This window comes from Echiichthys vipera (genome assembly GCF_963691815.1).
Source record: "Echiichthys vipera genome assembly, chromosome: 10".
Taxonomy (NCBI): domain Eukaryota; kingdom Metazoa; phylum Chordata; class Actinopteri; order Perciformes; family Trachinidae; genus Echiichthys; species Echiichthys vipera.
This window is the reverse complement of record NC_139835.1, coordinates 23,500,971-23,513,831: the sequence shown is the minus strand read 5'-3', so window position 1 is coordinate 23,513,831 and position 12,861 is coordinate 23,500,971. Positions and strand designations below refer to the sequence as shown.

The 12,861-nt window shown below is 41.4% G+C and overlaps 1 protein-coding gene across 15 annotated transcripts in view; it reads right to left on the bottom strand.

Moving 5' to 3' along the window:
- Positions 1–12,861, bottom strand: part of mycbp2 (MYC binding protein 2) — a 62,048-nt gene that overhangs the window by 35,605 nt on the left and 13,582 nt on the right. For 8 of the 15 annotated variants that reach the window (XM_083921612.1, XM_083921624.1, XM_083921615.1 and 5 more), the window contains exons 7-25: positions 12,712–12,783; positions 12,503–12,599; positions 12,309–12,382; positions 9,827–9,965; positions 8,970–9,046; positions 7,479–7,683; positions 7,189–7,353; positions 6,813–6,971; positions 6,476–6,680; positions 6,140–6,285; positions 5,503–5,613; positions 5,067–5,171; positions 3,199–3,318; positions 2,978–3,059; positions 2,493–2,610; positions 1,959–2,317; positions 1,641–1,813; positions 1,097–1,222; positions 754–881 (exon numbers count right to left, since the gene is read on the bottom strand). In XM_083921612.1, the coding sequence (XP_083777738.1) occupies positions 754–881; positions 1,097–1,222; positions 1,641–1,813; positions 1,959–2,317; positions 2,493–2,610; positions 2,978–3,059; positions 3,199–3,318; positions 5,067–5,171; positions 5,503–5,613; positions 6,140–6,285; positions 6,476–6,680; positions 6,813–6,971; positions 7,189–7,353; positions 7,479–7,683; positions 8,970–9,046; positions 9,827–9,965; positions 12,309–12,382; positions 12,503–12,599; positions 12,712–12,783 (2,661 nt within the window). The remainder of the gene's footprint in view (positions 1–753; positions 882–1,096; positions 1,223–1,640; positions 1,814–1,958; positions 2,318–2,492; positions 2,611–2,977; positions 3,060–3,198; positions 3,319–5,066; positions 5,172–5,502; positions 5,614–6,139; positions 6,286–6,475; positions 6,681–6,812; positions 6,972–7,188; positions 7,354–7,478; positions 7,684–8,969; positions 9,047–9,826; positions 9,966–12,308; positions 12,383–12,502; positions 12,600–12,711; positions 12,784–12,861) is intronic. The other 7 variants (XM_083921620.1, XM_083921621.1, XM_083921618.1 and 4 more) reach the window with 4 other exon arrangements.

The window sequence follows — 12,861 nt, the reverse complement described above, 5'->3', positions numbered from 1 at the left end:
CAGCTAAAAGAAAGCACACCAAAAAAAATAAATCCATTTGAGTTTAAACAATGCTATATTTAGAATAATTCTGTTGCTTTACCTTGCTGCCAGACAGCATTTTTTTTCAGTGTTCACACACAAGTGTCCCCTCTCTCTCTTTCAGCTATTCAGCCTCCCTCTGCAAAAGTTCTTCTGTATAATCGGGCTTATTAGGTATTCTCTTAGTAGTCTCCACAACAGCATTTCGTTGTGGCTGATATAATCACTTATTTCTATCTTCCATAGACCACAGAAAGTCTGACTCAATCAGCTGATCTGTGTGGCACATTTTTTCGTATGCATAGAAATACGTTAAGAAAATGTAGGTTCAAAGGAAAAGGCTGACAGCAAGGTAAAGCTGTGAAAATGGTGATTATTGATAGATAGATCGTTTAGGTGGGCCTATTACTTAAGGTGACTTAAATACGTTTTTCTGCAGCTGCTGTCGCTGTCCACAGCAGCGGGACTCTGGGCTCTCGGTACTCCTGGCTGTCTCTCCAAACTGGCAGCATGCCGACTATCATCTACTGTACCAAGGCAAATTCCTTGTAACTGAAACCTTCTTGGTAATAAAAAACATTCTGACTCTGGTTCACACGCTATGGATTAAGTGTCAATCCTGGTGCAAAGTGTATTCTAAAATTACGGCCATGAAAAAAAAATGCCTGAAATTGAAAGTAAACAAAAGGCAAAAAAAAAGAGAAAGAAAAGCAGCGTCACAGGACGGCTCACCTTGATTTTGGCAGTGTACTCCCCTCGTCCTCCGAACAGACCCAGCCCACCCAACAGGATGTCTGCATCAGCACAGAAGCGAATGGCCTCCACAGAGTGGGCTGAGTAGCCCCAACCACCACCGTGACCTACAACACCACAATCTATTAGGCTGTAAAAAAGTACTGTACATATATGTTGTTTACTAAGGATGAGGATAAACTGATCTGATCAGAATATCAGTTTCACCAATTTAGCAGCTTTGACTTGAAAAGTTAGCCAACCTTGAAGAATCAAAACATCAAACCAAAACATACAGTGTAGTACATGTTCACCATGAATCCTTTACAAAGAGCCCACTTACTCTCAAAGCGGTTCACCACACTGTAATCCTCCTTAGAGTAGACCTTCATCACTGCCTGGGTTTCTTCCTCTGCGCTGGCTACACCCATCTTCAGCTCTTGCATGGCTGCCAGAGTATCCAGGCAACCTGAGTGGACAAACCAGTACACTTTCTTTTAATATTGAAGGTTGATAAACATAAAATAATAACAAGCATCCCTGCAAACACTTGATCATATGTCTGGCTAGCATCTCAGAGCAAATCTGCCTCTTCGATCAATTCTCCCCAATAATTGAAAGAGAACCAAGAAGAAGAACAGCAAGCACATCAGTCATTAAATGAAAGACCCATTACATGAAAAAAATAGGCGCTACAGGGACTACACAAAAGCCTGATCAGAGGAGTGGGGCTTAGACAAAGCAGCTGTGAAGAAACACAGATGGCCAAACTGTCAATCATCATTTGTGTTGAAGCATTCATGTACATATGAATAAGACCATAAGACATTCATAAAAGATTCATATGACCAAAGACACTTTGCTGAATTGCTTATGCGGAGGATTACCGAGGATGTGTAGGGCTCCGTGAGAGCGAGTAGTGGTGGCATGTGATCCTGAGGGCAACGCAAGCTCTGGACTAAGGATGCTACACCGAGCCTGTAGATCTGTAGCAGAGGGCATCCTGGCATCAGCTATCACTGCATTGTAGCACAACATCTCTTTTGCGGCTGGCAGGAACCTAAAAGCACACAGAGACGAAGAGGGAGAACACAGGAGTTAGTTAAAGTTAATCTATCTATAGCACACAATATGGTGCATACAGGTTAACCAAAACTAAGCCAAAATGTCTGCATCTTATTGCGCTGTATAGTCCTTGGACTGACCTCCAGATGACATCGTACACTGGGTCCAGACACAGGCCAAATCCCTGCAGGTCCTCCTGCTCAGAGTCATTGAAGGTCCTGCAGCTTCCATCCATTTTGTTGATAAGCAAGCATTTAAATGGAGGCGGCTCTGACACAGAGGAGGGCACAAGGCCAATAATGTGTTTGCTGGCAAAAATCTCTGAAGTAGCTAGGACATGGGAGTTGATAAGAGCCTCATCGATCCGCAGGAATGTCTGGTCTCCGCTGGCACCAATCCAGGTAGCCTTTCGTCCATATTTGGCACCAATGTTGGGCATGGGAGATGGCTTGGCATTCCAGTAGGGCATGTCCAGGATAGGCCGGCCCAGCTGTCCTTTCTGAAAAATGTGTAAAAATATATATTCCCTCTTTAGAGCAGTTGACGTTCAAGTATATCAAAACAGGCATAAAGCAATACAAATTTAAAAATACTAACACCATTACTAAAACAAATTCTGCGTGCTCTATAAAAGCAGTTGACTATACATTGTGCAAGAACATTCTTCTTCTTACCGAGAAGCTGCCAAATGTAAAGACCTGCCCATCCATGAGGAGGACTGCTGTGTGGTTACTGCCCGCTGTCACCTGTACACTGGGACCTGGAAGAGCCTGCACCAGAGTTGGAGAACCCCTAGCAGGTAGAAAAATATAGTTTTAGGTTGTGTCCACGTGAGTTTATTCATGTTTGTAATGCAATTCAAAATTACAAGGCAAGACTCTGGACTCTATTACTGGAGCAATTGGGCTGAATTAACACATTTAGGCCTGTAATACCCATGAAACCCGAAAAATAGCTAACTTTCCTAAACCTTTCCTGTTAGCCCCACCTGGTCAGTAGTATAGTATTTAATGTAGAATGTACCCTCCATTCTGTTACCATTACTTGCGTAAAGGACAGTAAAATACTGCATTTTATATCTTAAGAATAATTCATTTAACTTATTCACTTCACTTTTATCAAATTTGAGTTCAGACATGTAATGCAACTGAAGCCATACCTGGAGTTTACATCCCCATGTCCAAGCTGCCCATGTTGGCCGTAACCAAAAGTGTAGACATCTCCATTCTCCATCAGCACCACTGGAAAGCAACATAATCACAACGGTTATTTACTCACTTTCTTTACTCCAATGTGAGTCACTCGTTTTAAAAATAACCGTCTTAAATGCAGACAAATCTACCCTGGTGCCTGAAGCAGCCATGGGGGAAATTAACCTACCTGAATGGTGAAAACCGCAGCTGACCTGCACAGCTCGCAGCTCACAGTCAAATCTCACTGCCCCTGGAGGGTAGGTGGTGATTTTGCTTGCATCTTTCTCTCCACGCTCACTGCTACCATCTGCAAGGCAAAACACTCCAAGTCAGCACAATTGAGTGAGGTTTAGTAACAACTTCAGACCACAGAGGTGGATGTCTCTGCACACTCCTGGAAAACGGAGCTAGAGGGAAAAGAGTATTCAACAGAAAACAGGGAGAAAAAGGGAGAAGCATGCTGCAATAGAAAGGAGCGAACAACACCTCTATAACAGAAAGGCTTTTGGCAACCAATCCCTTTACAAATGGACAGGCTGTTTGTTTGGGATATAACTCGATTTTCTTCTCGACATCTGTCTGTTTTCAGTGAGGAAGAGGGAATCTGGTTTACCCTGAGCCCTGTGTGAGAGGTCAGAGTTGTGGTGTTTGAGGGGAAAAAAGTTGGATAGAGACCCATGCATTACAGTAAATACAATGACAGTCAATGCCAGCTCATTGTGGTTTACCTCTGTATCTGAAGCCAGCCAGATGAGATAAGAAAATGAATACTGACTAGCTCATGGCCCAAACATTTATAAAAGTTAGGGTTGAATGTTTAGCTCATGGAGACAACTGTCAATGTAAGTTAGAAATCATAGATGCTTTTAATGACATTTAAGGGAGAATTAGAGCTTAATGAGAGGTCACAGAACAAACAACAGTATTGTCAGGGGGCAGCATTACAACTGTGCATCAACCCGCAATGAGTGATTCCAAAAAAGGATTTCATTTCTTAACTGACATTAAGGAGGAAACCATTGCTTCGCTGAAATAAAATACACTGTGGCGTCACTGTTTCCACCTAAAACAGTTTCTATAGGGAAGGTCGTCATATTGTACATTTTAATTGAATGTTTTACATCAACAAGGGTACAATACTAGACACCCAAAATCAAACCTAGCTAATATCATCCAACAGCACTTCCAAACCTGCAGTTCCGCCGCAACATGCGCCATCTATTGGCAAGAAAAGCAACAGTAGCAGTAGCTTTGACATGTAGATGTAGAACTACCAATATGCCGTCTACAAACAAAGATACAAGCTGTTGTCTTCTTATTTGTGCAGGCAATGAATGATACAGTTTGGTATTTTGTAGTTGTTTTTTTTTAATTATTATTATAGAGTCAACAGGTGTTACGAATAGGTGTCAGTCATGCAGTATGGAGAGAAGGTTTGTGCATGATGCTCTCTAAAAGAAACGTGAAAGCCATTTCCATGAGATGCTTAACAGGTAAAATGTATATTTTAAATCTAACAATGCTGCTTCCTTCCTTCTGTCATATTTTTCAGCTTGTCATCCATCAAGGCCTGCTCTCCCTGGTACTAGCTGTTTCATCTGCTCATTATGCTGCTGTTGTACCCACAAAGTGACAAATCAGCTGCTAGGAGAGTGATGGCAAATCCAGTTACGGCAGTGATTTCTATTTAGGTCAAACAACAGCAGTGGGCAGAGCAGTCATCCTACTGCGAGGATTATAAGTGTTAAACCAGAAAATTAATTAGCATAACAGACCAAATCTTTATTGAACTGTGCTAGGGTAACATAGAATTAATCAAATTAGAAATAGAACCAGTCTGTTGAGATTGGTCTTTGACCTGGTCTAAAGGCTCCACTGTGAGTCAGAGTGAGTCTTTCTTGCCAACAGGCTACATTGTTTGTTACCAAAAAACCTCGTGAAGACATAAGAGTCCTGTCGTCAGAGAGTGAGAGAGGAGGTGGGCGGGATAGCCAGATTGGGAGATGAGTCAAAGGGGCGTCTCTGCACCCGTTGAGTTAGTGAAGACCGTAGTACCTTTGTGCTTGTCCCGTTTATGCCTTAGTGCCTGAAGGGGTCTTATTCTGGCTAGGGCCTGCTCACGCTGGTTCATAAAAATGGGACCAGGAAAAACAAGGGGGCCTGGGGGAGAAAGAAACTTTCACATGCATGCACAATGCTCACAAATGGGAAAGAACACATGATAATACTTCACCACAACAAAACACATTCACTGAAAAATAATACAGACACAGGCAAGGGGGGAGTCACCAAGGCATAACACCCAAGCTCACACAGCAACTGAAAGTTTTTAAAAATTAAAAAGGGATGGACATATTGTGTGTAGCTTTCCCCTATTTGTTAACCTACACTCCCACCTTCTCACTCTATCATAGAAAGCATATCATAAAGCCAAAGAAACACACAGCCCTTCCCTAAACATAGTCCCATTTTGTTCAGCCCTGATCCATACCTCTGCCCTCCTCCAGCCTGTGTCGGCGGTTGATCCTCTGTCGTTTCTCTTCCTGACGGATCTGAATGTGCTCCTCGATGTTCACTCCTGGAGGGGGAGGGACAGGCACAGCTGAAAACAAAAAAGGCCCCAGGTACAGACAGCCCAGAAAGGATGCAGGAGGAGGAGGAGGAAGAGGGAATACGGAGCAGAGCAGAACAAAACAAGACACACATCAATGAATGATGGAAAGACGCAATGGAGAAGCAATGACTCTGCACAACACAAGAATAAAACAAAGGATGAGCGATGACGTGTGTGCGAAATACTGCATTCAAGCAAATGCAACAGACAGTGTGATGTGTATGGCATAAGCAGAGCACTGGCATAGCTCAGAAGAATAGACAGCCTGCATCAACCCTGCTCAAGACAGTCATTTATTTTGATCAATTATTGAGGAACCAATGTAATGCAAACTGGACAATTTGGAATATCACAACACAGCACATGTATATGTTTGACATTTTAACATACAATTTATCAGACGTGCCTTTAAGCAAAATGTAAACAATGAGAGTGGCGAAACAGGTGATGTGTAAATATTGTACAAATTAACAAAACGGGGGAACATGAAGTCATAAGATATCAGTTGGCATACCTAGCAGCAGGTCCAGTGGAATCATCTCCTTTACTGCATCAAAGATGCCTCTCTGTCTGGCCTCTTGACCATCCAGCTCCCTGGCACAGGCTTTGCAACATCCACAAGCTGAGCAGCCAGACTCTCCAGACCCACAGCCACAGATTCTGGTGGCAGACACGGATAGAAAAAAATGTCAACTTATGCTTAAAAAAAATGTGCCTAATTTGTTTTTTAAAGATCCAGTAAGATGCGGGTGTTTTGGTTTTCAACAGTCCTTCCTCTTTGATAAACACAAGTGCTGTACAGATACTGAAATTACCATATTACCCCCTTCCAGTTTTTGTGTCTTCTTACCCTCCTGGTACTCTGTCTGGCCGCCCACTACTGACACAGCTGGCACCGTAACCAGTGCAGTCTCCACACACCGTGCAGACCATGCACTGGTCCAACTTCCACTTGTGCATGCCTGGCTGGCACATCATGCTCTTCTCCTCCTTCTCCTCTAACTCGTCCTCCAGGTCTTCATCCATGGCTGTGGCCATGCTCTCTACACCAAATGCTACAATAAACACATACAAAGACAGGAAAGCCATCAGATTAAGCATAGGAAAAGGACAATGTACCTACAATATATGTAAGATACGATATACATTATGTTGTTGTATATGTTTGCCTTTTTTTCACTGCTCACCTTTCCCTGCCTGGCTCATGGATCCAGTGTCTCTGCCACACTGGCCCTTGTTATTCACCCCAAACGTCCACACTTCACCACTCTTGGTTAGAACACATGTATGGGCCTTACCCATGGCAACCTGAGTTACAGAGTGACCTTTCAGGTCTGTTACCTGACCTGTGAAAAAGAAAGTAATGTTTGTTAAGAATGTTAAGAACATGGCTTCCAACAGAGAATTTTATAGATATAGACTTAGATTTTAGAGGTTAAATAAAAAAAAAATGTATGTCTTTAATCTTTCGTTATAAAAGCAATGTAGACAATGACTTGAAACAACTGAAATATTTCTAGAATTCCCTGAGGTAGACAATTTGAAAAAGCCAAACCAACTCACAAGTGCTGTCACTGTAAATAGCATCTTTGCCAAACATGTAGAGCTCGCCATCCTTGGTGACAATACTGCTGCTGCCATTGTTACACGCTGTATACACTGCTGTCTTGGTCTCTAATTTGATCATCTTCTTGGGCTTGTATGGCTTAGGCTGTCTGCGACTTTTAGCTGCAAAAGAAAACCACAGACATCATCTTCAGTACTGAAACAGAGATAGCTTTGATTCCATGCTTGATAAAAGGTTGAATAGAGTTTATTTTTGCGTGTTTGCAGATAGTTTGAAATGATCTTACTGGATTCTCCATCTTCTCCCTTGCTGGCAGAGCCTGTAAAAAACACACTTCCGTCTTCTGCCACTAGCAGTGCATGAGAGCCATCGTGGCCGACTGAGAACTGAACAATCTTGGGAGACTTTGTTACGGGTAATTCTACCCATTTTCCGGCTGACGGGCCACCCTGCTTTATACCCAGGCTCTGGTACTTTCCTGTGTAGTAAATCTGTGAGTGGAAGATGAGGAAAGAAGATCAAACACAGCAAACATTTGATAGAAGATCAGGAATAAGAAACGGTTTTCTTATAGTTGTCATTTTTGAGGAGTCAATCTACAGTATATTGTTGGACTACTCTGTGTCAAAAGTTTAGCCAGGGTTAATGTTTTCAGCAGACGGTCCAGAATCGTCCGCCATAGCCCACTGTGACACCCAACATCCCTACTGCACCAACACAATCATCTTATTGTTATTGTTATTATCAGCCTGAACTCAGCCTTAGCTACTGGGGATAGTATTTTTACTATTCAAACAGCAAGGGTAAATTGGGACGATAGGTGAACAAAGACTGCTGCTGGAGGAGATGTTTTATAACTCAAATCATCTGACATTCAATTTGCAAATTACATAATCAAAACAACATTGCATGCAGAACAAACAGTAGCTTTGAGAACATAAACACTGAGCCTCTGACTCTTTTCTTTACATCACATGCCTGGCATTATGTCCAGCCCAAGTGATGAGTGAACTGTGTGCCAAGATACAGGTCAGCTGCCACTATTTTTACCCATCCAGCCAGTCTGGGTTAGAGTAATCGGCAGATAATGTGTGCTGTGAGATTAGGCCTCTACACAGACACAGAAATGTGCAACAGGCAACTGCCCTGGACTGTTATCTACAAAAGAGGCACAGTGCACCACACCTACAGTACAGACACACACAACCACACCCTCATCACACCCCAACAAACTACATAGTTGGCATTCTCATCCTTCAAAGACAGTCTGCATAAAAAAAATGTGATCCATCATCTTCAACAAAGCATTGTCTCTCTACAGTGATTGGGCTCAATTATAAGACCCTGCAGTAAAACGCTGAGTCAAGTAGTATACTGAGTTGATTTCTCTGTGTAGAGAGTACACACATGTGAGATATATACTGTTTACTCTAACTTCATTAAAATGTGTTGTTATTTCATGTGCCATACCATTTCACCGCACTGCAATTAGCCAATTAGATTCTTCTGTAAAAGCCACAAATCAGAAGAACGCCCTGCCTGACGATGTGAGAAGCAGCAGCTCTATCAGCACTTACAAGCTGCTCAGCTCAGTATTCACTGACTTGAATTTCTATCCCTGAAATCACTCATAACTTGCTTTTATTTGACACATGCAGAAACACAATTCATTTAGAGCTTCTCCCTTAGTTCACCTGGCCTATTAGAGCTCAGTGGTTGAATCTGGGCCAACTTTCACTTGTGTTAAACATTTTAGAAGAAGATTTTTCACTCTCACCTTTCCCGAGGCAGTTTTCATCAAAGCAAACTCCCTGCCTGCTCCAAGCAATGCAGCCTCTTCATCAAAGCCTGTGCCTGAGAGAACATACTATTTAGAGCCACATACACAAATACAAAAAAGTATGCTTTTTATTATTTTTCCTTTGCATTTCCAATCATTTCTGACACATTTGCAACTGTGTAGACACATACACTAAGAAAAGCATGTAGCATATATAATTATGCATAGGAAAAATCTCTAATCACAGCCTCATACTGGAGAGACACACTGGAGATCAAAGTTAGAGAACAAATTATATATACCTGATTTGTTCTGAAATACTGTTATTTTTTTATTTTGTTATATTTTTTGTGAAAAAAAACAGTGAGAAAATTAGAAACAGTAACCATTATGTAAGAAAATTCTTTTCTTAGGGCTATAGGATTTAAAAATAATTAGGGAAGTGTTGAGGCCGTTGCTTTTAATGACTTCAGCAAAACTGCGCCCACAGGACATCACTAGTTTCTCATACTGCTCTGGTTTGATCTTGGTCCATTCTTCTTGCAGTTTCTTCCACAGTTGTGTAACTGTAGTGGGTTTCTTTGCCATAACTTTGATGCCAAGGACTTTCCAGAGATTCTCTACAAGGTTTTTGTCAAAGTGCTTTGGTTATTTAAAAAAAAAAAAAACATGCTAGTACAGCCGTGGTATAGTCACAGCTAATATGCTATCAAATTATGAACAGTCAAAAATTACTTCAGAATAAATCAAGTAATAATACTTTCTATTTCTAATACTACTCTATTTTGAGCTCCAGTGTGTATATACAGTATATATTTAAACAGTGTATATATATATATATATCGATCACTCACTGATGATGTGAAGATCCTTCTCGAGGTCAAACAGAGAAATGCCACAGGCGTGCAGACATTTCCTTGCCAGCTTCAGCTGCAGTTCCTGCTGCAGGGCCGGGTCTGAGCTCATAGTATAGATCCGTACCACAAATCCATCCTGCAGGAGTCAGGGCCAACAGTAGGAAACTCTGTTTAGTTTCACAACTAAACAATTTGTTGCACTTTAGGGTTTATCTAATCATTTTAGTTAACAAAACCCTGCTTCACCTTACTGAACGTGACAATCAGAATGAATCAAGCTTTTAAAAAGGTGGTCTAGAAATACTGTAAAAGAAAAACAAACAAACAATGGGCCGGGAATGTCTCCACATGGCTCTCACAGACTGTTTCCCAATACATGAAATTGTGACGTTTTTTCACAGCCACATACACTAACAAGCACGTGCGGCCGGATCAGCTATCAAAACAAATAACAGAGAAACACACACAGAGTTACACTCTCTCTACTCAGGACACCGTTACACCACTATATCTTTACATGGCAAATATTTGTTTGCTATTTAATACTCTGAATGTCAAGTACTGTAAGCTGCAAACTGAATTGCCCTGCAGGCATAAATAAAGTTGTTTGAATTGAATTGAACTGAATTAAAGTACAGCCACTTAAAAATAAACAGTTCAAAGTTTTAAGGAATATGCTAATTTGTTTTATTTCCAGGAGTGACAGGAGAAGATTGTTACTACTCACATGAATGCACATTAAATATGAATATTTAGGGTGCAGACATGTTGGTGACAAGAAAGCATATTTCCCATATTCCCCGTTTTATGACTTTTTAATGTCATAATAATGTGTGTTTAGACAAATTGTGGACAAAATACATCAAAAACGTTTGACTGTGCATGTGAAAACTGACTTTAGTGGGGATTGGGAAGCTGCAGTATGTTTGCATCGATCAACTGTGTGTGAGTGTGGCTTGGCCTTACAAAATCTGTGCATACGTTGTTTTTTTTTTTAAATAATAGTGGCCACTTTAAACCTCAGCCATGTCAGTGTCAACAGCAATATATGCTATGAAATGTACACCATAAAGGGTGTGACATATATCCACAACTCACACACTCAATACAGAGGACATAACAGATGATGCAACTACCAGAGAAGTGGGTTAGTCTGACTGCAGGGGATGTGACTGAAAGGGACAATTTACAGGAGAGCAACAGAATAAAGACAGGAATGCAACAAGGAAATAATTGAGAGGCAGAACAGGGTTATAAAAAAGGATGAAGGGTAGCGTGAGGATGGTCTGGTTTCCACTGTGTGGTAAGGATGACACACTCATACATTGTGCTTTGATTCCTGCAGAGCACAGCACATATGCTACTTAAATCATTAAATAAACACCTCTAACCTCTGTAAGGGACTACTCCCACCCCTCGACTTTTCCTCCCACGTTACCTTCATCGTCTGATTATCCCCTTGACCTCCTTTAGTTTACCAACATCATCCTCTCCTTTACAGTGTGTGTCTCACATGGTTTTCCTCCACCATTAAGTGGTTTGCGTTGCGGTTAGATTTGCTTGCTGCTTACTAAAAATTCATGCAGCTTCTGAGGACAACCCCCCCACCCATACACTATCCCACCCCTTTGATCAGCCTAGAAACTGCTATCAGGCTAGCTGAAATAGCAGATGTATTTCACACATTCCCCACCCCCACTGGCAATACATAGTGCTTATGCAGATAACTGCTTGAGACTAAGCTCACTGGAGAATATCCACATCTGGTGCCACTGTCCCTCACTGCCACTCCCACTGACATATACAAAAAACGCACACAAGCACACATATACATACAGCTACGCTGCCCCTCTGTGACACAGCTGGTGATCAGCTGAGAGTGCTCCACAGTAAGGCTGGGCTCTCTACAGCAGAAGTGACAGATGCTTCACAGGGCAGTTCAAGATGAACAATAACCCTTATTTTAACTAACAAAAGATTGAGTTTTCATGAGGGAAACAACACATATTGAAAGAAAGCTTATTGAGCTGCACAAGACAAAAAAAAATGACAAATGATGAACAGGAATGGGTTTGATTGCATTAGTGCGTGTTAACAAGGAATGGCCATGTACAAGCATAGTCTGCCAACAAAAACAGACATACAAGTCTCTCTGAGATTGACTGTGTCAGCCCATATTTTAACCAGTGCAATGACTACACAAGACTTTTTAGACCTGACTAACATGTTGGAAAAACTGCAGGAAATTTAACAGTATTACAGTCTTAAAGACTTTATATGCACAAAAGTGCACAAAGTCAGATCCTTCCATCAGGTAACCAGCATACATGGGCAATACAGGTCAGTTTTTCTGATCACTCCTAGAAAGATCAAGGACTTCCCAAACTAATACTGATTCAATATGATATTGAAAATGAAAAAAGACAATGCATGTTATTATCATAGTGATGAGGAGTTTTAGCAGGAACATTAAACTTACATCTTTGCAGGCTGCGATCTGGTTGATGTACTCTCCATCTGTAAAGATGATGTTCTGTCCATCTGCATGTTGACCTGCAAAGAGAAGCAAAGTGACAGTGAATATACAGAATATTCTGTTAGATGGAATTTTGATAACTTAACTCCCATGAAGTGTTTTTTAAACAAGCCAAAAAAATAGTATTTTCTTGAAACCTGGCATGGTGACAGTCCCCTCATGCTCCAGAGTCTCAGGGTTGATCTTGATGGCCGACATAGTGTGGTTACTTGTGTCCCGATACAACAAGTACCCCTGAAGACACAAAATAAGAACTGCTGATTTGTTTTACATACTCAAAGCCCTTCCAAAGCCACTTCAGTGAAATGTATGCAAGGAGCATCTAGATGAAAGCTCCACTACCTACCTGAGCAAAGCCCAGCCATGATCTCTTCTCCTTTCGATTCCTGGTACGAGATGTGGAATTGTACACGTGGCCCTGTCAGGGATTGATAATACATAAGCCGGCAACCAAAAACACTGACAAACCTTAATATAATGTTGGCAGATGAAACAT